The 24822-nt window shown below is 34.6% G+C and overlaps 1 protein-coding gene across 1 annotated transcript in view; it reads right to left on the reverse strand.

The window, feature by feature from the left end:
• Window positions 1-3457: 3457 nt before the first annotated feature.
• Window positions 3458-24822, reverse strand: part of SMARCA5 (SWI/SNF related, matrix associated, actin dependent regulator of chromatin, subfamily a, member 5) — a 38830-nt gene continuing 17465 nt past the window's right edge. The window contains exons 9-24 of the mRNA XM_047856351.1: window positions 24371-24439; window positions 20715-20824; window positions 18660-18886; window positions 16846-16967; window positions 16612-16764; window positions 15290-15422; window positions 12558-12706; window positions 12026-12145; window positions 11131-11241; window positions 9880-9993; window positions 9656-9778; window positions 8805-8937; window positions 8108-8226; window positions 7474-7686; window positions 5393-5500; window positions 3458-4716 (exon numbers count right to left, since the gene is read on the reverse strand). Of these exons, the coding sequence (XP_047712307.1) occupies window positions 4651-4716; window positions 5393-5500; window positions 7474-7686; window positions 8108-8226; window positions 8805-8937; window positions 9656-9778; window positions 9880-9993; window positions 11131-11241; window positions 12026-12145; window positions 12558-12706; window positions 15290-15422; window positions 16612-16764; window positions 16846-16967; window positions 18660-18886; window positions 20715-20824; window positions 24371-24439 (2070 nt within the window). The 3' untranslated portion in view covers window positions 3458-4650. The remainder of the gene's footprint in view (window positions 4717-5392; window positions 5501-7473; window positions 7687-8107; window positions 8227-8804; window positions 8938-9655; window positions 9779-9879; window positions 9994-11130; window positions 11242-12025; window positions 12146-12557; window positions 12707-15289; window positions 15423-16611; window positions 16765-16845; window positions 16968-18659; window positions 18887-20714; window positions 20825-24370; window positions 24440-24822) is intronic.

Raw genomic sequence — 24822 nt, forward strand, 5'->3', positions numbered from 1 at the left:
ATCGACATGCTCAGCACTATTCTTTTAGTCTTATGACTAGATTTATTAGTTTAAGACCAAGTCACAATCACAAGTCCAATAATTCCATTTAAAGGAAAGGGAAATGATAACCGACGGGTATATGGAGATGTACTAATACAGTATGTCTCAAACTGCAGTATGCCTGAGCCTGATGGGTTTAAGACTTAAATTTCAGGGCCCCACCCACAGAGATTCCAATTTAGTAGATTAGAATATGATCTGAGAATCTATTTTTAACAAGCTCCCGGCTGCCGCTACTGCTGCTGGTCCTCAGACCCTATACAGTGGGGTAAAACTCCACTCTCCTAACATATTTGGGATGTAATGACTTAAATACTAGCATATTGAAACTCACCAGCATATTGAAACTCACCAGAGGGGCACCCGGTAAAATTATCTGCATCCCCCAAATTTAAGATAAAAGCCTTTTTTATAGTATTGAATGATTTTCCTCTCCTAAACTAAAAAAAAAAAAAAAAAAAAAAAAAATCCATGTTACCTTGATATCATGTTAATATAAAGGTATTATTAAACGGCTATTGAGGTTTTATTTTGCTTTGGCAAAATCTGTTTTACGGCAGTGGCTTTTCAAATTTTTCTGTGCATATGAATCACCTTTGAATATCTTACTAAAATGCAGAGTCTGGTTCAGCCTGTCTGGCCTGAGGCTTTAGATTCTACATTTCTAACAAGCTCCTAGGCTCTGAAACCTTTACCTATTACTGTTAAGTCTAAAGATTACTGTGATATCAATTTTCAAAATACATCAGACTCAGGGTGATACTTTCCCTCCCCCCCTCAGGTGAAACTTGCAATGCTGAGCGATGCCTGAGACCTAAGCAGAAAAGTGGTTTCAGGAAGAGAGGTGTACATGGTGAGGACATTAGAATGCTACCCCAGCTGTTTCTGCAAATTTTACCAGTGATCAGTGACCACCCAATCTTAGGCATTGGGATGTGGCATAAAACTTGACTGCCATAAATCTTAAGTGTGGGGCCTATACACCAGTATTTTGGATCCAGATACAGCAGCCATATCTCATTTTGTTGCACTTTGCAGATACTGTGGGGTTTTTTGTTTTTTGTTTTTTTTACAAATTGAAGGTTTGTATTTTAAACTTAATTATAATTGTTATGGCGACCTGGGATCTTTGATGTTACTGTAATTGTTTGGGGTTCCATAAACCATGACCATGTAAAAGGGCAAAATTAATGGATAAATGTTACATGTGGTCTGACTGCTCCCTAACTTGGCTGTTCTGCACCTCTCTCCAGGCTTTCTTGTTAGGGACTCATGCAGCTGGTGACTCTCGGTTGAAACTGGTGCTCACCGACCATTCTGAAAATCCTAGGGCCCTTTGGAATAATGCTAAATGTACTCTGCCTGTGCTCTGTGCTCTGTAAGTGGAAGAACAAAGCCTGGATGACAGTACATCTGTTTACAACATGGTTTACTGAATACTGATGAGACCTACTGCTCAGAAAAAAGTTCCTTTCAAAATATTACTACTTATTTGACAATGTTGAATGCATCTGGTCCACCCAAGAACTCTAACAGAGATAGACAAGATGTGTATTATTTTCATGTCTAACACAGCATCGATTTTGCAGCCCATGGATCAAGGAGTCATTTCGACTTTCAAGTCTTCTAATTTAAGAAATGCACTTCATAAGGTTGGCATAGTGATTCCTCTTACTGATCTGGGCAAAGTACACTGAAAACCTTCTGGAAAGAATTCACCATTTTAGATGCCATTGAAAACATTCATGATTAATGGGAAGGGGTCAAAGTATCCACATGAACAGGAGTTGGGAAGAAGGTGATTAGAACCCTCTGGAATAATTTTTGAAGGGTGTCAAGACATAAGTGGAATCTAAAAATGTGACTAAACTGCCATCTCCTAATAAAATCTCAACGGATGAGGAGTCACCTCTTATGAACAAAGACAGTGGTTTCTTGAGATAGAATCTATCCCTGGTGAGGATGCTGTGAAGACTTGAAATGACAACAGACTTAGAAATATTCCATAAACTTAGTTGATGCACAGCAGCAGAATTTAAGATGGACTCTAATTTTGAAAGAGGTTCTAATGTGGATAAAATGCTAACAGCACTGCCTGCTAATCTTTCATTGGATGGAGAGTTGATGTGGCAAACTTCATTATTATAAGAAATTGCCACAGCCATCACGACCTTGAACTACCACCGCCACCAACATCAAAGCAAGACCCTCCACTAGCAAAAAGATTACAATTTGCTGAAAGCTTAGATGATAGCATTTTTAGCAACCACATATTAAGGCATGTGCGTTGCTTTTTTAAACACAATGCTATTATACTACATTGTAAATGTATGCACTAGGAAACCAAAATAGCCATTTGACTCACTTTACTACAACATTCACTTTATTGCAGTGGTCTGGAACTGAATCCCCAGTATCTCTGAGGTAGGCCTGTATACTGAAATAGGTTACACTAGATTTATAAAAAGCTGCTCCTTCCTTGAAAATGGTCTTTGGGAATCAGGTCAACCATGTTCTATGAGCAAGTCCATCATTCGGCACTTGATTCAACCTCTTCAAATCTTTTCAGCTTGAGACTGCCCACTGAATTGGCCCACTAAAACACTAACAGAAGTGTTAAGGGCTGGCAGCTCTTTAGGAAATTTTTAAATATTCCTTTTTTAAAATGGTAGAACTAAACCCATCTACCACTCTTTAGGACATGCAGATCTTTAAAATTCTGTATGTTTATAATTTTATATATAATCATATATATATATATAAAATCTTCATAATTATTTTTGTAGTACTTAAAAAGTGTAATTCAACTTGACAAAGATTTGAAGCCACTAAATTGGTAAGTCAATTGGTTGGTAGATACCAAAAACTAGTCAATATATATTGCTGTTTGTCTTCTATCACACACAGTTTACTTCTTCCCATCCCTAACCCATTAGCACCAGATGCTATTAGGCTGTTTCTCTTCCTCTTGAAAACTTGTCTTTGGTGACTTTCAACAGTTACCTTTAGCCTTATATTTTTCTAAGTATTTCTTCAAAAATGAGGCTCCCACGCTTAATGGTGACTTGTTTCATGAAAAGAGCGATCATTCCTCAAATTTTGTGTACATAAGACCCAAAACTGTTTTCAGAACCCAAAGTTAAAATGAGGTCAATCTGGAGGGGAACACAAACTCAAATTACAGCCCGTCTTAGACACTGAATTTTGCTGGACACCGATACCAACAATTCCACATTTTGGAAAAGTGAGCAGTATTAGTAATACTTTAAAAAATCAACACTGAAAATAAAAATCTCCATGTATGGGCAGATGACAAGTGATAGGAATTTTAGAAGAAATCTAAAGGAAAGAGATAATGTCCTAAGGAAAAAAGGTAAAAAATGAGAAAATTGAAGAAATGGAAAGAAAAGACCACTTAAGGATTATAAAAGTTATATTTATTCACGATGCTACATTTATTGCATTCCCTTAGAAAAATGGAGAACTGTTTATGTACCCAATTTGCACATATAAAACTTTATACAAATTATGTGTAGCACATAAAGGCCTCTGGTACAGCTAAAATCCTGACACTACAATTTGGGTAAATCCTGCTTCAGGGTCTCCAGTTTATCAAGTCTGTTCAGAGAAAATAAACACTGGTATTATACTCAATCTTGCCATTCACACTTAGAAATTATTTTAAAATATAAAATTTTCACTCTAAAAACTCAAAAAAGGTAAACTGGAAGGGGACACACTTTGTTACCGATTTCAATTTAACAGTATGACAAATTCATACCTTATTTTGGCTGGGTCTTTTTAAAAAAAACTATCACCTTAGTTTTGACATTCTTTCTAAGTTGTGGCTGCTTCAGGAAGGTAGTATGTCAAAACATTTACCAAACAGTAAAAATAATATTCCTTTTACAAAATGGTACAGTAACACATTACAGAACCAGAAAATACTAAATGTCTTTGGCTATACAACTAAAAGGCCAGTCTTCCAACAGAATAGGGCATATTCACACCTCAGAACCAACTACAGACACAAAGCATAACAGAAATATGCATAGAATTTAAGGATAATTTGTCTTGCCTTTTTTTTCCATTCTACCCATAATAATCAAGGAGAATGCAATTTACATAATCTTCCCAGATGAGACTCCATACAGCACTACAAAGATACCCAAATTTCTGCAAAGGCAAAGTGAATGAAAACAATTACACAACTAAGACCAAAGGGACAAATGTTTGTTATCTGCAATTTTAGTTGTTTGCTTGTTTTTTTAAGCTTCTTTTTTTAAGCTTTGAGTGTAGAAATCATAGCTGATAAACAAAGTCACAATCTTCACAAATGAAACTATAATAGAAAAATAAATCAAATGAAACATTTATTAATAAATGAAGCCTGTTTTATTACTTCAAGTGTTAATGATAAAAAAAATTTCAGCACAGCTGTTGCATTTAAAAAAGTGAAACTACATACTATGTTTCTAGCTCAGTAAACAGATGAACCTGATGTCTTTGAATGACATAACAATTGAGCATTGTACAGTACATCTTATGAAGACCCGTAAATTAACGAACTACTGGTTTAAAGTTAGTGATTATGAAACAAATATGTATTCATAGTTTCAGCTTCTTTTTTCTTCCTCGACCATCAGGTGCTCCATCCATTTTACGTTTCTGTGTCTACAAATGAACAGAAGGATTGCTTTTCAGCACAAGACAATAAAGGTAAAACCTAGACTATTTTTACTTTATTAATAACTGCTACATAGTAATATGTATTTAGACTTTCTCACCTATTATAATCTTAATCCTCCAAATAGTCTTATCTACTCACTTTACTAACACAAATTTTATTGCTAATGAAATGATTTACAATAAGCAATAGTGAGTCAACACATCAAACCAGTATAACATGCCCTACCAAAAGAAAGCAGTACTACTTTATGAAGTTACATAAATACCAAGGACATTAGAGGCATTCATTTATTCATGACTTTTTAAATTATTAAATCTAATTAAAAATATGACATTTTTTTCTCTTAAAATATCTGTATTCACACTGCTAAGATATCACTGGGACAATAAGCCAAATCTTGGAAGTTTACATATTCTAAAATTGTAACTTGTACTCCTCAATGTCAACTGTAAGCTCCTGGCATTCACAGGACATGCCTTCCTAGGTTTTCATGAATGCCCAAATTATGAACTACCATCCGATTCCCCACAGAATGCATAAAGCAGTTTAAAAAAAAAAAAAAAAAAAAGGACCAACACCTCAATGATAGCTAAGTAATGTTCAAATTCTTACAAAGAAAAGTCTTCTAAGAATGTTATTTACATATTCATGAATACTTACAGAAGGTTTTGGTCCTCTCTTCTTTTTCTCTGCCTTCTCTTTTTCTTCTAGTTCCATGTTTTCTCTTTCAATCAAGGTAATTAAGGTGTTACACCTCCTCTGGAGTTCCTGAATTGTAAAAATAAAATTATATGGTAAACATGTACTTTCCATTGTTTTCATGATACCCAAGTTATAAAGCTATAATGTTTTGGGGTGCCTGAGTGGCTCGAGTGTCCAACTCTTGATTTCAGCTCAGGGTCGGGCTCTATGCTTAGCATGGAACCTGCTTGAGATTCTTTCTCCCCCCACTCACACATTCCCTAAAATAAAAAGAAAATTGTAATGTTTTAATGTAATATAAAATCATTTATACAACCCCCATAGATAAAATGTATAAAACAGACCTAACAGCAGCTGAATCACTCTTTAATTATATTTATAATGCATTTATAGTACAACATTTCCCAAACAAAGATACACAAGAGATGCCCTTAGTGAAAAATAACCCTCCAGAGGTCAAACACGACAAGACTGGGCACCATCCTCCATCTTAAAGAGTGACAACATAAATACGCTGAGAGAAATCTTACTACGAAAGGTGTTTAAACTTTGCTTATCCTTGTATATCCCAAACCTAAAACTACAGAACATTTTTAGCATTTTCATCCTAAATAAAACAAGATGGAAGTTAAAAGCTCAGAAGCAGTAAAATGCACAAAAAGAGGAATTAACTCACTGAAGCCCAACTTTCCTGAATTATAACTTTAGGAACTTGCTTATCAAAAACAGCTTTTTAAAATAATCCAGACTCAACATCCAAATGGGCAGAGGCCTAAGTACAAGTTCTTTCTTTATAGAAATGTGTTCATTTATGGGAATGCAAGCTGGTGCAGCCACTCTGGAAAACAGTATGGAGGTTCCTCAAAAAACTAAAAATAGAACTACCCTACGACCCAGCAGTTGCACTACTAGGCATTTATCCATGGGATATAGGTGTGCTCTTTCGAAGGGATACATGCACCCCCATGTTTATAGCAGCACTATCAACAATAGCCAAAGTTTGGAAAGAGCCCAAATGTCCATCAATGGATGAATGAATAAAGATGTGGTATATATGTATGTATATGTATATATACATACACACAATGGAGTATTACTCAGCAATCAAAAGGGATGAAATCTTGCCATTTGCAACCACGTGGATGGAACTGGAGGGTATTATGCACTGTGAAATTAGAGAAAGACAAAAATCATATGACTTCACTCATATGAAGACTTTAAGAGACAAAACAAATGAACATAAGGGAAAGAAAAATATAAAAACAGGGAAGGGGGACAAAACAGAAGAGACTCATAAATATGGAGAACAACAGGGTTACTACAGGGGTTGTGGGAGGGGGGCTAAATGGGTAAAGGGGCACTAGGGAATCTACTCTTGAAATCACTGTTGCACTATATGCTAATTTGGATGCAAATTTTAAAAAATAAAATTAAAAATGTTCATTTAGAAAACCAAAATTTTCTGAACAATTCAAGTTTTAAATTATGATCATCACATTCAAAAGGTGGAACTGATGGTGATGCTTCCCGTTTAGAACCTGACTAAAATTAATAATATCAAAAACCAGTGCTTATCAGACGTGGTGATGTTACAAGATATGTGATACTAAAGGATAGAACCAGGAAATTTTTTAAGTTATCCATGATAACAGTTTAATTTTTTTTAATGTTTATTCATTTTTGAAAGACAGAGCACAAGCAGGGGTGGGGCAGAGAGAGAGGGGGACACAGAATCTGAAACAGGCTCCAGGCTCTGAGCTGTCAGCACAGAGCCTGACACGGGGCTTGAACTAACAAACCGCGAGATCATGACCGGAGCTGAAGTCAGATGCTCAACCGACTGAGCCACCCAGGCGCCCCTCTGTAACAGCTTTTTAACTATAGATAACTGTTTTCTCATGATCTGATTTAACCTCTAATACTTACAATACTGTAACTAAAATGTACTCCAAAGATGGAATGAAACCACAATTTTACCTATTAAGCAATACTTACTCTGAATGGTTTGCTACGTTACACAAAAAGGCCCAAGAACTCACCATTGCAGTTCTGGACTTCAAAAACCAGTCAAATCTGAACTGAGGAGAGTTGCGAATACACTGTCGTAATTCATCATAAACGTTTTCTTTGTCGAATCCAAGTTTGTGAAGCATACAGATTAGAAAACGATCCTCTTCTTCAGTATAGTTTTTTCCTTTGTTAGTACCATACGATATTCTCAGCTGATGAAAAGGTGCTTTGTACCGTCCAATCTATCAAAGTTAAATTTTATATTATATAAATCCTGTATAATACATATTTCAAATCAGCGTTAGTAAAATTAGCTAAAAATGTTATGTTCCAAATCAGAATTTTCTATCCAAAGCACCTCAACTACGTTATATAACCTTTGTTGTGAAACAACCTTATAGTCTTTATTATTCTAAAGAGAAATATAGGCTGAGACTTTCTGATACTATGTAGGAAAGAGCTAAATCACAGGGTTGCTGACCAAGATCCATCAACTGACGTACTAAGGTAAATTCTGTTGAGACTTCATTTGAATGTTGTTCTTTGAAGAAAATTTACATTTGAAACCATCATTTCCTTTCCTTTTAAAAAGTTACTTTAACTCGTATATTCTCAGGGAGAAGTTATATTACTGACTGCCAGATTTATTAATACACAAAGTACCTTCGTGTCAAGTGCTTTTTTGATACTAATTCTTCTTTGAATTCTTGCCTCTCCCCTTTCAATTTGAGCCATAATCTTCTCTATGTCCTGGAGTTCATTGCATCTTTCCCAGAATACAGCTGGTAAAAAAGTTGGACAGATGGGACAGGGGGAAGATATAAATAATTTCTCACAAATGCTCTCATTTATTTAACTTGCTAAGGATTAAGAAATATTTCCATTTCTCTCGTATCTAATACTACAAAGTAAATAAGTCAATTATTTAATTTTCTTAACTGTAAAAAAAAAAAAAAAAGAAAAAAAAAAGATGAGTTGGATGATTTAAGTATCTCCCAACTCTTAAATTTCTATTATTGAATCCTAAGCAGACTCATCACAGCACAACCAGACCTACTGATATGACAATCCAAGTGACTTCAGGAAACAGAGGCTTATAATACTTGAGTCATTACAGAGAAAAATAAAATGAAAGCACAATTATTCAGTGTATTCAGTACCCTATTATTTTCTTGGCTATAGCCAGTTCACTAGGGTAAAAAATAAAAGTATCTTTTTTTTTTTAAAGAACATTTTCTAAATTGATTTTTTAAAAGACCTAACTTGATTTTTTAAAAACACAAAAAAACTAAACCTCCCCAATAGTTCTCCAAAGAACCTGAGAACATTCTTGTATCTATTAAAATAAGAAGAAAATTACCTGAATATTCAATAACTTCTTCTGGAGTTTTTCCTTCTACTTCTCTTGCAATATTTTCAATATCATCACGACCCCACTTCTCATTAGCTTTGATAAACTGGTTAAAATCTCTCTTATTCCAATTGGTAAATCCCTTCAAAGCAGCAGAAACAAAATATTAACACACACTGAACATGGATAAGATGCTACTACACTTTTCTGTAACACTTAAGAAAAATTGGTAAATTTTCAACTACTCCTTTTTAAGTTTTTAAAGTGGTAACTTTTCATACACACAGATGTGCATTTTTAGCAATATGTCATATATTGCTTAGATAACCAAGCAATTAAATCTGAGTGGAAGAGAGTAAGGAATGCTGCATGCAAAGGTGACCTTTTTGCTGAGTGCTGAGGATTAGCAGGGCTTTGCAAAAAGGAATGAAAAACATATAGCAAAGAGCAAAGACATAACAAGTGGGAAAACAGAAGAAAAACAGAGCTTCAAAAGTAGGCCAGATACTACAGTAAGGCCAGATTCTGAAAGACCCTGATTAAACCCTAACGGTTGTTAAGTAGAAACTTGTATTTGAGAATAGTAACTTAATACCAGTGTGGAAGATTCACAGGAAAAGGAAATGAGAATACTGAAAGAAAGGTGATCAAAAGGTTATCCACTCTACCAAGGCTGGTGCAAATCTCTCCTCTTCTAAACTACCTCAACAACTCATAACAATCAAAATGTAGCATGCTTTATCATCTCCAATTACTCCATTTTTTAAAGAAGACTTGTACTTTGTATACCCCAACACAACCTAAACACAGTACCTTACAAAATGATAGTTACTAAGTTTTATGTTGATTGAAGACTATACCTGTGTTAGAAGCTTCTCTTTTTCCTCTAACTCTTCATCATTAAGGGGTTCAGCTTCATCAATCTTAAGCTGTTCTTCTTTTTGTGCCTGTGCTGCATTTGGTAGGTCAGGATTTCGAGGCACCTAAAAAAAAAAAATAATCCAACCATGAAAAACAATACTGCTATATACCATTTGTTAAAAACAAACCAGATTAGTTATGAACAAAGTGTTACTCCCATTACCTTGTACCCAATAGTTTTTCTGTAATACAAAATTTCTTTTTCCAATAATTCAAATAAACGCGGAGGAAAGAACTGGAAATCCTGAACGTTAGGTTGTTTCGGAGGTCGAGGAGCCTAAAGACAAAAACATTGTTCATTTAAAAAACCTGTTTTGGGGCGCCTGGGTGGCGCAGTCGGTTAAGCGTCCGACTTCAGCCAGGTCACGATCTCGCGGTCCGTGAGTTCGAGCCCCGCGTCGGGCTCTGGGCTGATGGCTCAGAGCCTGGAGCCTGTTTCCGATTCTGTGTCTCCCTCTCTCTCTGCCCCTCCCCTGTTCAAACTCTGTCTCTCTCTGTCCCAAAATTAAATAAACGTTGAAAAAAAAAAAAAAAAAAAAATTTTAAAAAACCTGTTTTAATTAATGGTAACCTTCCTGTTTCCATACACCGTGACAGCCAATTCTCTAAGCAAATGATCGATTATTAACATTGAACATTAATCAAATTTTTTTTTTTAATTTTACTTTTTATTTTTAAAAGTTTACATCCAAATTAGTTAGCATACAGTGCAACGATTTCAGGAGTAGATTCCTTAGTGCCCCTTACCCATTTAGCCTATCTCCCCTTCCACAACCCCTCCCGTAACCCTCAGTTTGTTCTCCACATTTATGAGTCTCTTCTGTTTTGTCCCCCTCCCTGTTTTTATATTAGTTTTGTTTCCCTTCCCTTACATTCATCTATTTTGTCTCTTAAAGTCCTCATATGAATGAAGTCATATGATTTTTGTCTTTCTCTGACTAATTTCACTTAGCATAATACCCTCCAATTCCATCCATGTAGTTGCAAATGGCAAGATTTCATTCTTTTTGATTGCCGGGTAATACTCCATTGTATATATATACCACACCTTCTTTATCCATTCATCCATCGATGGACATTTGGGCTCTTTCCAAACTTTGGCTATTGTTGATAGTGCTGCTATAAACATGGGGGTGCATGTATCCCTTCGAAAGAGCACACCTATATCCCTTGGATAAATGCCTAGTAGTGCAACTGCTGGGTCATAGGGTAGTTCTATTTTTAGAACATTAATCAAATTTTAAATGCATGCATTCACAACTAATTTTTAGAAGATTTTTTAACAAAAACTGAAGGAAATACACTGTAAGAAGTGACAAAAATACCTAATTCTCAATCTGATTTTACTGCAAGAATATAAGAAAAAAATTACATTTCCGGTATTTTTAAATGTTTTATTGCTCTGTCAACTCACCTTGGGTGCTTTAGGTTCACTGACACGAAGAGCTTCCCTAAAATAGGCATCAACAGCATAGTTGGCTTTTCTTTCTCGTTTTGGTGGTTCAATCCACTCTGTGAATGCTATCTAGTATATGGGAAATAATTCATATTACCTATTTTTATTATATACAGTCACAAATCTTATATGAATGCAACTCTTACTGTGTACATTACAACTCTTGTTTGTAATGCAAAGACATTCGTAAAATGCTGGACTATAAGCTCTAGGAGAATAGGAACTATGCTACTTTGCTCAAAACTAATCAATACATGGGACAGTGTCCAGTAAATAACATATGTACATAGTAAGTACCTCTTGATCAAATGAAGAACATTCTATCGGGTAGGGGGAAAAATATCACAGAATGTGCTATAACCCAAACTAGGAGAAAAATATAGGTGTGTACTTAGCCCAGAAAACATTCAGAGGATATACAGGCCTAAATGTTAACAGAAAAAACAGTGAGTAGAATTCTTTTTTTCTTCCAACCTGTAGGTATTTTTAAATTTCTCTACAATAAAAACAAATATTGTTTAAGGAATTAGGAAGTTTTTCCCTTTAATTACCAGCTAATTTTGTTAAAAAAAAAAAAAAAATCTAGTAAGGTTGTGACAAATTTCTTTGCCAATTATTTTAATTTTCAAAGATTCCAAACTATAATCACCCCATATTTCAACTATAATAGTATATACAGTAAGCCTCATTAAATTTTTAAAACATTTCAGAGATTACTAACTGAAAATAATTTAGATGTGAATATACAGAAATGACTGCTTTGAGACAAATTTACAAGGCATTACACCTAACACTTAAAATTGCAAGTTTCAAGTAAAAGTGTTCAAGTAACCAAAATGTCTTTCAAAATTACCTTTTGTTTCTCTCTATAATCCTCTCCTTCAAAGTTATAAACACTCGACTCTGTATCCATTGTGAAGTTTCTAAGGGAGCTTTCACCCATCTTGGAGAGCTTTTCATTCATCTCTGCAGTCTAGGGAAAAAAACAGATTAGAGACAAAAAAAAAAAAAAAAAAAAAAAAAAAAAATCCAGAAGAATTGTAGTCAAAATTAGGCTTTACAGTACACAAAAGCTTCTTTTTATGGTTCACATTAACAAGTACTTCCTCAAACAGTTCTGATTTAAAACAGTTTATATATTAAAAACATTATCACATTTAGGGGTGGCTGAGTGGCTCAACTGGTTAAGGGTCTGACTCTTGATTTCGGCTCAGGTCGTGATCTCAGTTTGTGAGTTCAAGCCCCGTGTCCAGCTTTGTGCTGACAGCGTGGAGCCTACTTGGAATTCTCTCTCCCTCTCTCTGCCCCTCCCCTGCTTGTGCATCTCTCTCTCAAAATAAATAACTTAAAAAAATAAAAACATTGTCATTTAATCTGTACGTCACCTTCTTTGCACCTCTTTCCAAAATACCATCAATATCCTCATCCGTAATCTCACTTTCCTTTGAAGCAAATACATGTGTTGCCCCATGTCTAATCATTTGAAGCATTTCATCTTTCCCAATTTTGTTCAGATTCTGATCCACAAGCCTTCCTGGAAATAAAAAACAAAAACAAACAAAACACATGTTATATAATGTTAAACTATATTTTACTGGAAACTTGGTATTTTAAATGTTAGATGTAATACCATGTATTCTGCCTCAAGCATCAATCATTTCTGTTTATTCATTTCTGATAATTTTCATTTTCACATAAACAATGCCAAATTCGTAGTTGTAAGCTTTGAAATATTCTAAAGTTTATCTATTACATAATGAAGCCTACTGTATACCATCTCAATAAAATACATTCTTATATGGGCTGAATAAAAGCAATTTGGGATTTTTGAAAATCAAATTAGCAAGGTTTTTAAGTTTCAACAGATGAGATTATAAACACAAGAAATTTCTGATAAGCAGAAAAGCATTAATATTAACTCCCCAATCAGCTTTTTCTACCTAGAAAAGTAAAAAAAAAAAAAAAAAAAAAAAAAAAACAAAAAGTGAAGTACTAAAAAACTTTTACATTGCCAAACTTTATCTAAGGTCTGAAACATACATCAATTTCTGACAATTTCCTAATTTTAAGAACTGAAACTCCTAAAAGTATTTTTTGATTGTAGAACAAATTCAACATAAGAAAATTAAGATCTTCAGTTGGTAGGAATCTGGCCAATACTGTAACTGTATTAAAAAATGCAGGCATCAAAACAAAACAAGCCAAAATACAAAAAATTACTTTCACCCAGAAGGGCCATTCACATACAACATACAAGCGTCAAGTTTTGTATTCCAATCAACTTGTAATAAGTGAATAAAGATCCAAGTTGTTCTCTCAGATCTTAAATGCTTATGTATCATGGCTTTGGATCCCTAACAGAATGCACAAACATCTATGAGTTACAAAGTTAGGATAGACCTACAGAACTTGTTTCTTTGGACTGAAAGCTATCTCACTATCAAAATGTTCTTAGCCTTATTAAAACTACTTCCCTATTGGACGGGGGGAGCTATTCAGACAAAGTATTCTATGGTTTCTTATATTTTTAATTATGTTCCTTGCTCCACGAGACAGTAATACAAAAGTATACACCTGAGGCTTACTGTTTGACTAATTCCTGTAAAGCTATTAGCACAAAATGTGCTCCAAAATTTGACACCCTCCTCCACAATAAACCCAACTAAGTAAAAAACTCAAACAGCTTTTCTGAGCTGACTGTCAACTAATTTTTAATATTTTTTAAAAAGTGTTTCAAAGATGAGAATTGAAAACAACACAAGGCAGATGTTTTTCTAAAAACATGGATGAAGAATGTGAGGGGGAAAAAAAGAACTAGCCATTACATTACCCATGAGAAAACTCACTGTTGGGCAGGCCCCAGAGACTTTCATAATTAAACACTTCACTCTAATAGTTAATATAGTTCTTGGTCCTCGACGAGTCACCTCCTAGCTATACGAATGGTAAACTAGTGACTTGCCTCTACTTATGCCAACCTCAAGCTGGCATGAAGACTACAGGAAGTAATGGATGCAATTTAGCACCTTGCTTGGCACAAAGTAAGCACATGATAGTAATTATTAATAAAAACAATAAGCCATCATTTATTGCCACATATGCAGAGACACGACTAACACTATGGCTGGCATTAATGGGATATCAAAGAAATGTAACAGTCCCTTACTCACATGAAAATTAAAAGCTGGTTGACAAAACGAAGACAGGTAACATGGAATCATCAGTGAGCAGTATTAACCAGTGTATCTCTGGGCTTTATAGACAGATAAAAAGTACATGCTCATAATGCAAATTTGAGAAGGAAAGAAACCAATGTGATTCCAAGGTTAATGAGGTTTTCCCCCCTATTTTTCCGTGTTACACATCCCATCACCAACCTTACTGTGATATAGCTCCATGAAAATGTAAATGTCTTCCTTAAAAGCTAATCTGGCACAAGAACTTCACTCTCTTCAATCAACCCAAAATAAAATCCCACTCTTAGCCTCTAGTCCTATTTACATTAATGTAATAAACATTACATTGTAACATTACATCACCCACCCTCTCACTAAATTATAAACTCTATGGAAGTAAACACACTTGTTGCTTTCATTCACCACTGTATTCTCAGCAATAAGAACAATGCCTGGCATCTGGTGGCTGTTCAGTAAATAGTTGGCAGACTAGAAAAAAGAATAACATCAGATTCTTTGAGTTTCATTTGTATTTCTTCATTTTACCCCAGAGTAATTAATAGAGTGCTTATTAGTACATGTAAATCATACTCACCACAGCTCTATTTAATGTGTACCACACTAAATGCTGGGTTTTTTATATGCATTATCCCCTTTAATCCTTAATAGTCCTAAACAGTATTGCCATTATCCCCATCTAACAGATGAGAAAATAGGCTCAGATGGTATAAAAAAACTGCTGACAAAGTCAACATGCAAACTTCAACCTTCCTGAGCCCAAACCAATCTTAATAAAACTAAAGCTCACTTTTCTCTGGAATATAAATACCGTCCAGGCTGCTAGCTTGATTCCATAGGTGCTCAATAACAAGAACCTTAAAAATCTAGGAAGCAAATGTGTCAATCCAACTTGGTAAATTTTTCAAAGTTCTAAGGCTCACCTTGTTGAATGACTATTGAATCCAGTCTGAGTTTCATCTCAGCACGTTCCACTATTCTTTCTTCCACAGTATTATCAGTTATAAAGCGGAACACTCGGACTGTCTTGGTTTGTCCAATTCTATGTGCCCGGTCCTAGGTAAATTACTATGTTACTTTGAATACAGTTAAAAATTCACATAAATAACATTTGATTATGTACACTGGCAAATAAAATATTCTCAAGAATGAAACAGTTTTTAAGGTAACAAAACTACTCGAAAAATAGATTTCTATTTCTATTAATATTTTTTAGATTCTCAAAGATTCTCCATTTCAATAAGATTAATTGGTTATCTCACAAGGGAAACTTTTAAGAGGTATGGAATACATCAGATGCTAAATCTGTGAGAAACTACCTGGTTACTTTTACTAGGTTATACTGACATAAAATTCACGTCTCTAGCTAAAACAGAAAAAATTGTAATTTTTAGGTTGGATAATAAAAATCTTTCCTAAATCTATTTTTATGTTTACATTCAAATTGCCTTTCCACCTAAATCATATATAAATTTTCACTGCTTAATTAGGAAAAGAAGTAACATGAATAAAAGAACTCCACAACAATATAACCCAATTAACTACAAATAAGTAGTCAAATTAATTTAAATTCCATTTCTGTTTAACTCCTGTTAAGTTCAACAAACACATTTTTATAAAACATCCCTTATTTCTAATTGATCAACATTCCCCATCTACCCCTATAAATAGTATAGGATAAAAGCAACCAACGTGAGTTATGGTCAACAACATTATGGGTCATTAATGGTACCAAACTTAGTAATTCGTAAGTTTTCATATTTATCTACAAATCACAAATTTTCTCAACCTAAAAATGATCTTCCTGATGTAGCCAAAGTACTCCCACACTCCCAAACAGGGAGGTTTGTAGCTCACCAAACCTGTTTCCCTTTCCCCCCAAGGCACAACTATACTATCATTTATCAATTCTCTTGCAACCCAGTTATGCTATGTGATTGAGTGCTGGCCAATGAATGTGGGAACACTTTCAGGTCTGACTCAGAAAAAATATCCTAGGCAATCCTCAGCTCTCTGTCATACCCCTTCTGTCATCAGTATATACAGGATATAGCTGGACTCCAAGGTCCTAAGATATGGCAAAGCTATAAAGACGGAAATATCCTGCTTTAGATGAAAGATCTATAAAATACCCTCACTGAATTATTAAGTCAGAGAAAAATAAAATGCTACTGGGTTTAAATCACTGACAGTTTAGACTATTATCTTGCGCCAATGAAAACGTTAAGCATAGAACATCTCTTACCATAGCCTGGAGATCTACTTGGGGATTCCAATCTGAATCATACAAAATTACCACATCAGCAGTAGCAAGATTAATGCCAAGACCACCAGCACGTGTACTTAACATGAAAACAAACTTTGTGCTGTTTGGTTCATTGTACGCATTGATGGACTCCTATAGATATAAAATAAAACAAATGTCAGGAAATTGTTTTATCTGATTATTTTTCATCTTCCCTCCTTGGGTTTTACTTACTTGTCTCTCATCATGGGGTGTCTGCCCATCCAATCTACAGTACTCATAATTTCTCCACATGCAATAATCTTCCAAAATATCCAATACCCTTGTCATCTGACTGAAGATTAGTACTCGTGAACCTGTTAGCAAACAGAATATCCTAGTTTCAGAAGCTTCAAAAGTAAAAAAAAATTATTTAAAAATTTAAGGCTAACCAAAACTAAGACTAACCAATTACCCCCCCTTAATTCCAAGTTACCTAGTTGGTCATAAGAAGAAAACTACACATTATTTATTTACCCAAGTCAGTCATTTCCACATTTTTCCCATTGTGGCACAAATGAAAAAGGAGAAAATCTGTACAACACACTAAACAGAAAAGGGTTATCTGTTCTGGCATGGGAGGTCTTGCCATCCCAAGGCTGAGAGAACCATTCTTTTTATTCCACATACATTTAAAAATAACTTTCCATCACCACCACTGTAATTCTCCCACATGATGGCCCCAAACATCCCCTAACACATTCAAAACCATCTCCTTGTGGTTCTAAAGACCCAAATCCAGATCAAAAGACTAGAATATAAATGTGGCCTCACATCTACATTGGTCTTCCTTCACTTATGCCATGATTCAAGTTATCCAACTGCCTTCCATTTTTTCAGCCAGCTGCACAATGCCTTCAGTGGAATGTATGAAGATCAAGGGATCATTATAAAAAATGATTATAAAATTATCTTGTTTTGGAAGCTGACGCCAATAATCTGCTGTTGTCTCACCTTCTTACACCTGAAATACTAAGGATGTTCAGTAGGCCCCCATTTTTCTTACAGGGTTTAATACAGCTTGCATTAATATCTGAGTATTCCTACCAAGTTCTTGCTATTTCTCTCCACCAATTCAATCCTTTAATTACTACTTAGCTTTCAAAGAAGGCATTTTTAGAAAATACATTTCCACAAAAAGGTATAAAAGCAGTAAGAAAAAAGCAAACCAATTCACTGACAACTCTTAGAAGGTTTTTGATAGTCAATATCCTAAAGGAGACTGGTACAAAAATCATTCTTATCAAAACACACCGAGAAACACAAATTGAAAAATTTGAAATTTCTATTATTTCACATTACAGAATAATTTGTGTACGAAATGCTTTGATGTCTAGGGCTTTCTTCAAAATAATCTAGGAGAAAAGCAGATATGTATAAACAAGTTTTGCCATAAGTTTGTAATTGTTGCAGCTGGCATCATACTAAATTTGTTCTATAGTCATGTATTTTAAACACATCTCTACACATATACTACAGACATACTCATTTTCATATAAAAAGTCAACATGTTATAAACAAAACTGCTTTGGGTCCATGCACATATTTAATAATTTATATTTTATTGTTTAACTTGTTTAAACAATTAAATTTTTAATTAAAATTAATTAAATTTAATTTAATACTTTATTATTTAATAATTATGTAAATACCCATATAAATAATTGAACAATACCATGAACACAACACTGTCTACCAAAGTATCTGGGACCTGTGTAAGGTGGAAAGCGTATTCGTGGCATTTTATAACAAAAAGCTGATATATGCAGGAAAGCATCCATAAAATGAGAACTCTCTCCCTAACTACTGATCACTAAGAAGATTTATAAGCCTAAAATTAGGGGGTAGAAGTGAAGCTCAGATAATGGATAGAAATTTGTAAATGTCCCACACTTCAACTTTACAAGTACCAGATTAGTAATTTCAAATTGTAGTGGTCCCTCATTTTACATTAGAAATTTTAAAACAGTTTTCATCACTTCTCAATTTGATACTAAGAACATAGATACCTTGTTCTTTTAATTTAGGGAGCAGCTTGTCTAACACCACCATTTTGCCACTGTTGGTAACTAGATGCATATCTGTCGTATAAGGTGGACCAGGTTCAGCTCCATCAAAGAGATATGGATGATTACAGCATTTCCTCAACTGCATCAGAATATTCAATAACCTCATTTTGTCCATCTTCCCTGCAGAGTTTAGTATATCTATATCCTTCATTAATATCCGAGTATACCTATTGAGAAGAAAAACATTTTAAAAAGGCTCAAGTTTTCCCTGACCAGTCCCTGTTAGATACTTAATTCCCTCCCCCACCTCAACCCAAAAATATCTGTAAAGAACCAATCAACTTCTAAGATGTGGTTAGGAGTTTACCATCTATTATAACATCTTTCTTTTTTCTTGTTTTTCTTTATTGCCCCCACTGTTCCAATGTTCACTTAGGCTTTGGGCCTTGAGGTCCAAAACAGTATGTCTCCTTGGGATGAATTAAAAGAAGCAGTATTACACAACATTAACTAATCAAAACTAACACTTAAGCTTTAAATGTAATTTTAATTCGTAGTCTTTTCCTAATGGAAGAGTACCACTATTCAATGTAGCTAGTTTAGAATTTGGGTAAGAATGTGAGGATCTGGGGAGGGGGAAAGAATCATGTCAGGGTAAGGCATGATGATGAGAAAAAAATGAATACAATGTGATTTAAATATAAACAGAAGGTACATGGGGGGAGAAGGAGATATGAGGGCAGTAAAGCTATAGCCATATATGTATTGTAAAAAGCCTTGAATGCATATCAAGAACTTAAACATCCTGCAGGTAAGAGTAATCTGTCTAAATACCAAAGTTTCAAGACCTTGAATCCTCTGAACAAAATAATTTCAATAACCTAAAGCCATCTATGCTTAACAATTCCAATTACGAGGCAGAAAATATTCATGGTAGACCTTTCCATCACATTTCTGACTGATACAAAGTTCACCAAAGTTTTTAACTAAAAAAAAGACTTCTCTTCCCTTATAATGGACTCAATGTTGTAGTTATTTTAGAGCCACAGAAGACAAAGCCTAATAGCTTTGAACCTTATAAAAGCCTTACAAAAGTTTTGAGGACATTTAGGATGGACTACCTTCCACAGTAGTTACCTCTTTCCCAGATAATGTGCCCATTTCTTACATTCTATCTTTTCTGTCCTTTTATCAACAACTCCAGCCCTTTGCAAATACTTATCAAGTACAGAATTAAATACACTTGAAATATACCATAACCAGTAAAGAAAAGGGCGCTGTTTATTTCCCTCCTTTGAACACTATACTTATATTAATATATGCTAAGATAATAATGTCTTTTTTTTTTTTTTACAGCCACTTCACTTTGTAGATTCATGGTGGCCTATCTATAAAAAAAAATTTTTTTTAATATTAAGTTGGTGGTTTATAGCCTTTTGGATTTCATACACACATAAAACCTAAGAAAAGAGAAAACTTACAAGGTTTTCAACATTTTTATTACGCCCTAGAGAGATGTTTAAAAATAGCTACCATGTATTACCACCATAAATTCACAAAAGGCCATTTTATCCTGCCTAAAATAACACATCAACTCAGAATGGAGTCTTATAAATTAAACATATGTAGCTTTACAATTTAAAAGAAAGCACCTGAATTTTCTATCTCTACAATCTCCAACTTCATCAGAGATTAGCACTAATCCACAATCCAGTATTTGTGAATCACCAAGTTAACTATATGCCTACATCTGTGCCATCAGTTTCTTTTTAAAAAATCCAAGTAGAAGGGTTTATATATATACCCCTGTTTAGTTAAATGCGAAGTTTAATCCTTGGATTCATGAACCTCCCACTCTGATTCTGTCAGCTACTAGTTTCAAGTCTTTGTATTGTAAATTTGATTAGCAAGTCCTAAGTCATATGACCAGAAAACTCTTCAGTCTGAGTTCAGAGAGCAAACAGGAATTCCTTGAAGACACAATTAGGAAAACAAGGTACCAACAAAAGTTAGTGAAGAATCAATAGTGATTTCAAAATGTCTAAGAACACATACCATTCCCTTTGCATTTTGCTGAGACCCACATAGATTTTTACTTCCTTCTTTGGAGGCAAACTCTTTTCAACGTCAGCTTTAATTCGACGAAGGAGGAATGGACGCAAAACCTTTCAGATCAAAAAGAAATGGAGATGACCTTATTTATAAGTATTATTTCAGGATCTCAAGATTGTTTATTACATGGAAATTTATCTATTTTTTAGGACTTCTCCCTTCTAAATATGTAATTTCTTATTACCAAATTCCTAAAGGGTAATACAAGATCATTACTCATTCAACACATACAGTGAATATATACTTGCCATATTGTCACAAAATACTGAAAACATTTAAGTACTGATGCTTTCAATAGTCACTGACTTTCAGGTTTAAAACTAGTCATAGTACTCCCTTATCTGTGTATTAACCACAGTCTGGAAGCAGATGATCCTCCTCCTAACGTATCATAAGGTCAGTAGTAGCCTAACCCTATAGCACAATGCCTAATGTCCTTCATTTCACATCATCTCATCATGTAGGCATTTTTATCATCTTATCACAACAGTACAGTAAGGTATTTTGAGAGACCATATGTATACAACTTATGTTACAGAATATTTACAATTATCCTATTTTATAATTACTGCTGTTAATCTCTTACCTTGACTAAATGAATTGAACTATCACAGGCATGTATGTATAAAAAAAAACCCGTATGTATGGGGTTTGTTTGGTACTATCTGTGGTTTCAGGCATCCACTGGGAATCTTGGAACATATCACCTGCAGACAAGAGGTGGTGGGGAAGGAGGGGGAGGGACGGGACGGGACAGGACTACTGTACTTGCAGGTAGTTTGTCCAACAGTACTTAAAGCTACGCTCACATTTAAATGATTTTATGGTTACAGTTTTTAAGTTTACCACCCTTTTGGTGGGTGGGCAGATGGGTGAAATAGATGATGGGGATTAAGGAGCGCACTTATGATAAGCACTGGTGATGTACTGAATTGTTGGATCACTATACTGTACACCCAAAACTAATATAACACTGTATGGTACACTATACTATACCATTAAAATAAAAACTTGGTAAAAAAAATTTTACTACCCTATTTTTTACAGAAGTAGACCATACATAAAGTACACAAATCATGACTATACAATTGAATAAATTTTAATCAAGTAAACATACCCATGTAACCAACTACCACCTAGATAAAAATAGAATACTGCAGAAATCCCTCTTACAACCATCCCAGTCACTATTCTTTTTTGTCCCCAAGGGTAAACAATAATCTTATTATTTTAACATCCTAGATTAGTTTTGCCTGTTATTTTTAACTTTACCCATATATATACAGTATATCTGTATTTGTATACATTTTATCTCATTTCTTTTATTCAGCATGTTTGTACACCTACCCATGTTATATTGTATGTAGTTCATTTTCATGAAATTAAAAACATCTACAAAACTAAAGATTTTTTATTTTTATCTTCCTATGTTCTATTTATACTAGCCTATAAAAATATGTAACAAATTAAAAACTGGTGAAAGAATCAGCAACACTTCTCTAATATCATCATGTAAGGAAGCTAGTATAGTCTTAGCTGACAGCCAGCACCAACTGCCAGACATGTTAGTGAAGACCTTCAGCCCCACTGGCGGCCCTTTTCTAGAATTGTCCAGGTAAACGCAGCTGGACAAATCCAGGTAAAACCAGCAAAGAAACCACTCAGCCAACCCATAAATTCTGGAGTTACTAAAATATATACTATTAAGGGTTTTTTTTTGGGGGGGGGAGGATGTTAGGAGTATTTTGCAATAACAGGTAACTAATACATCAAGTAAGAAAAATCTCATTTCTAAGTATACCTATGCTGACTCTGAATATCCTCTTTCATCATGAGACCACAGGAACTACAGTGGGAACTTCAAGACAGAGTACAGAAAGGTAGCTACCAGGCCCCAACTTGGTAACCATCTTCATACTACTCTGAACAAAACAGAGATGCCGAAAGTGGATGGTTTTGTTATGTGGATTGTTTTAGGTTGCTTTATGTACATGTACCTATTTATTAAAGCAAAGTCTACATATATACCCCACACTCCTAGTAAGTAAATCTAAATTGGGTGCTTACATGCTTAAATGCCACCTAAATTGAAACAAAGAGATCTAGGAGATTATCACCTTCAAATACTTAATATAATTAAATTTCAGTACACGAGAATTTTAAAACACATAATTAATTTATATAGAAACAAGTATTTGAACATTCATAAACTTAATTATTCCTCTGTTCAAATATTCACTATGAATGAGGCACTGTGCTGGAGATACAAACGTAAGACATGTTTCCTGACTTTGTGTTTACAATGCACAGCAGGAAAAACATTTGTAGATTAAACATTTCAAAACTCTATGCAAAGTCCTATTCTAGTTAGAATGCCATGATTATTAAAGATGGGATACAAAGAAATTTCTAGGCTGGCCTTGCCCTGGGTATTCAGTGGAAAAGGCGACATTATCACTGAGTGCTGGACTAGGTAGGAAAGAGGGGGAGAGTAGGAAAGGGGACACTAGATGTAGCAGAAAGGATAGGCAAAGACAAAGAAACTGCCATTAGCACAATGTTTACAGAAAATTGACAGTGTGGGGTCAGGAATTCTAACAAATTAAATTGATGTAAGAAGTGTAACAGAAGTTAGAGAATGTCAGAAAAGTTAAATCATGGGGGTTGGGGAGGAGAGCTGCCCACACCCCGCCAGGGGGCACCTACAATGCCCAGCAACACGTTTGGTTGTCACAAATGGGGACATGCTATTGGCATATAGTGGATGGAAGTGTCAAAAATGCTGTTAAACAGGAAAACCACCTAAAACTATCTAGACCAAAATGTCAATATGAGTTGAGAACTCATGAGTTAGGTCATGAAGGCCTTGTATGCCATGTTTACAAGCTCTGGCTTTATTCTGCTCAACACGCTATCTTAATCTGGGTTCTATTTGAGAAATTACCTACCAACTTTCACTTGTGAACCTTCATGAAGAAGGAACAAAGCTACATATCAAAACAAAAAATTACCAACTCTGCTCACAATGCACTATTAGCGGTTGCTTATACAATGGATTTAAAAACAAAAGACTGACCCCCTTAGCCTTTGAGAACCACATGTCTTAAATTCAGATTACTTTTGCATTTATTAAATTAGGATTTCATCTTAGGTTCTAACATTAAAAGCACCATACCTCACCCTGCTCCCCCTTACTGTAAGAACAAATGGTTAAGTGATAGGATTCAAATAGATCTGATTCTGCAGCACACCTGGGCAGCTCACCTGGTTAAGCAACCAACTCTTAATTTCAGCTCAGGTCACGATCTCACGATTTGTGAGATTGAGCCCGCATCGGGCTCTGTGCTATGGGTGCGGAGCCTGCTTGAGATTCTTTCTCTCTCCCTCTCTCTCTGCCCCAGCCCCACTGGGTGTCTCTTTCTCTCTCAAAAATAAAGAAATAAACTTAAAAAAAATAATAAAAATAAAAATAAAAACAAATAGATCTGATTCTGGTCACTATGTTTTGTTTGTTAACAGAAAAATAATCCACTAATTTAAACCTCTCTACTCATGTTTCCCATTAGAAATATGCTTTAACCTTATTCCAAAATACTTACCATATGAAGCCTCTCAACCAGCTTTTGATCCCCAAGGCAATTGTTTGTATCAAACCATGAATCAAAGTCCTAGATTAACAAACCAAAAATATATTAAGATCAGAAATATTAACTACCAGTATTAACTACAAATACCCTATTTATGCTAGAGATAACAATGATTTCTAGAATTAGTTGAGTATTTGAGTTGTAGATTGCAAAAAATCATTTGGTTCAATCCCATACATTTCACGTGTCACTGTTAGCAATTAATTTTAGAACTACTTTGAGAATCAGATTACTTCCTAAACAATTTTCTCAAAAACAAAGATGACAAGTTTCACAATGAAAAAAAACAATAGTTGGAAGAGAAATTCTGTAGAATTAGAGAATTAATATTCTTGAAAAATATCTTTCTTTAGAAAAGCTTAAAAATTAAAATCACTTTAGTTTGTTCTCTAAGGCTACTCAGA

This window comes from Prionailurus viverrinus, chromosome B1, assembly GCF_022837055.1.
Source record: "Prionailurus viverrinus isolate Anna chromosome B1, UM_Priviv_1.0, whole genome shotgun sequence".
NCBI lineage: Eukaryota > Metazoa > Chordata > Mammalia > Carnivora > Felidae > Prionailurus > Prionailurus viverrinus.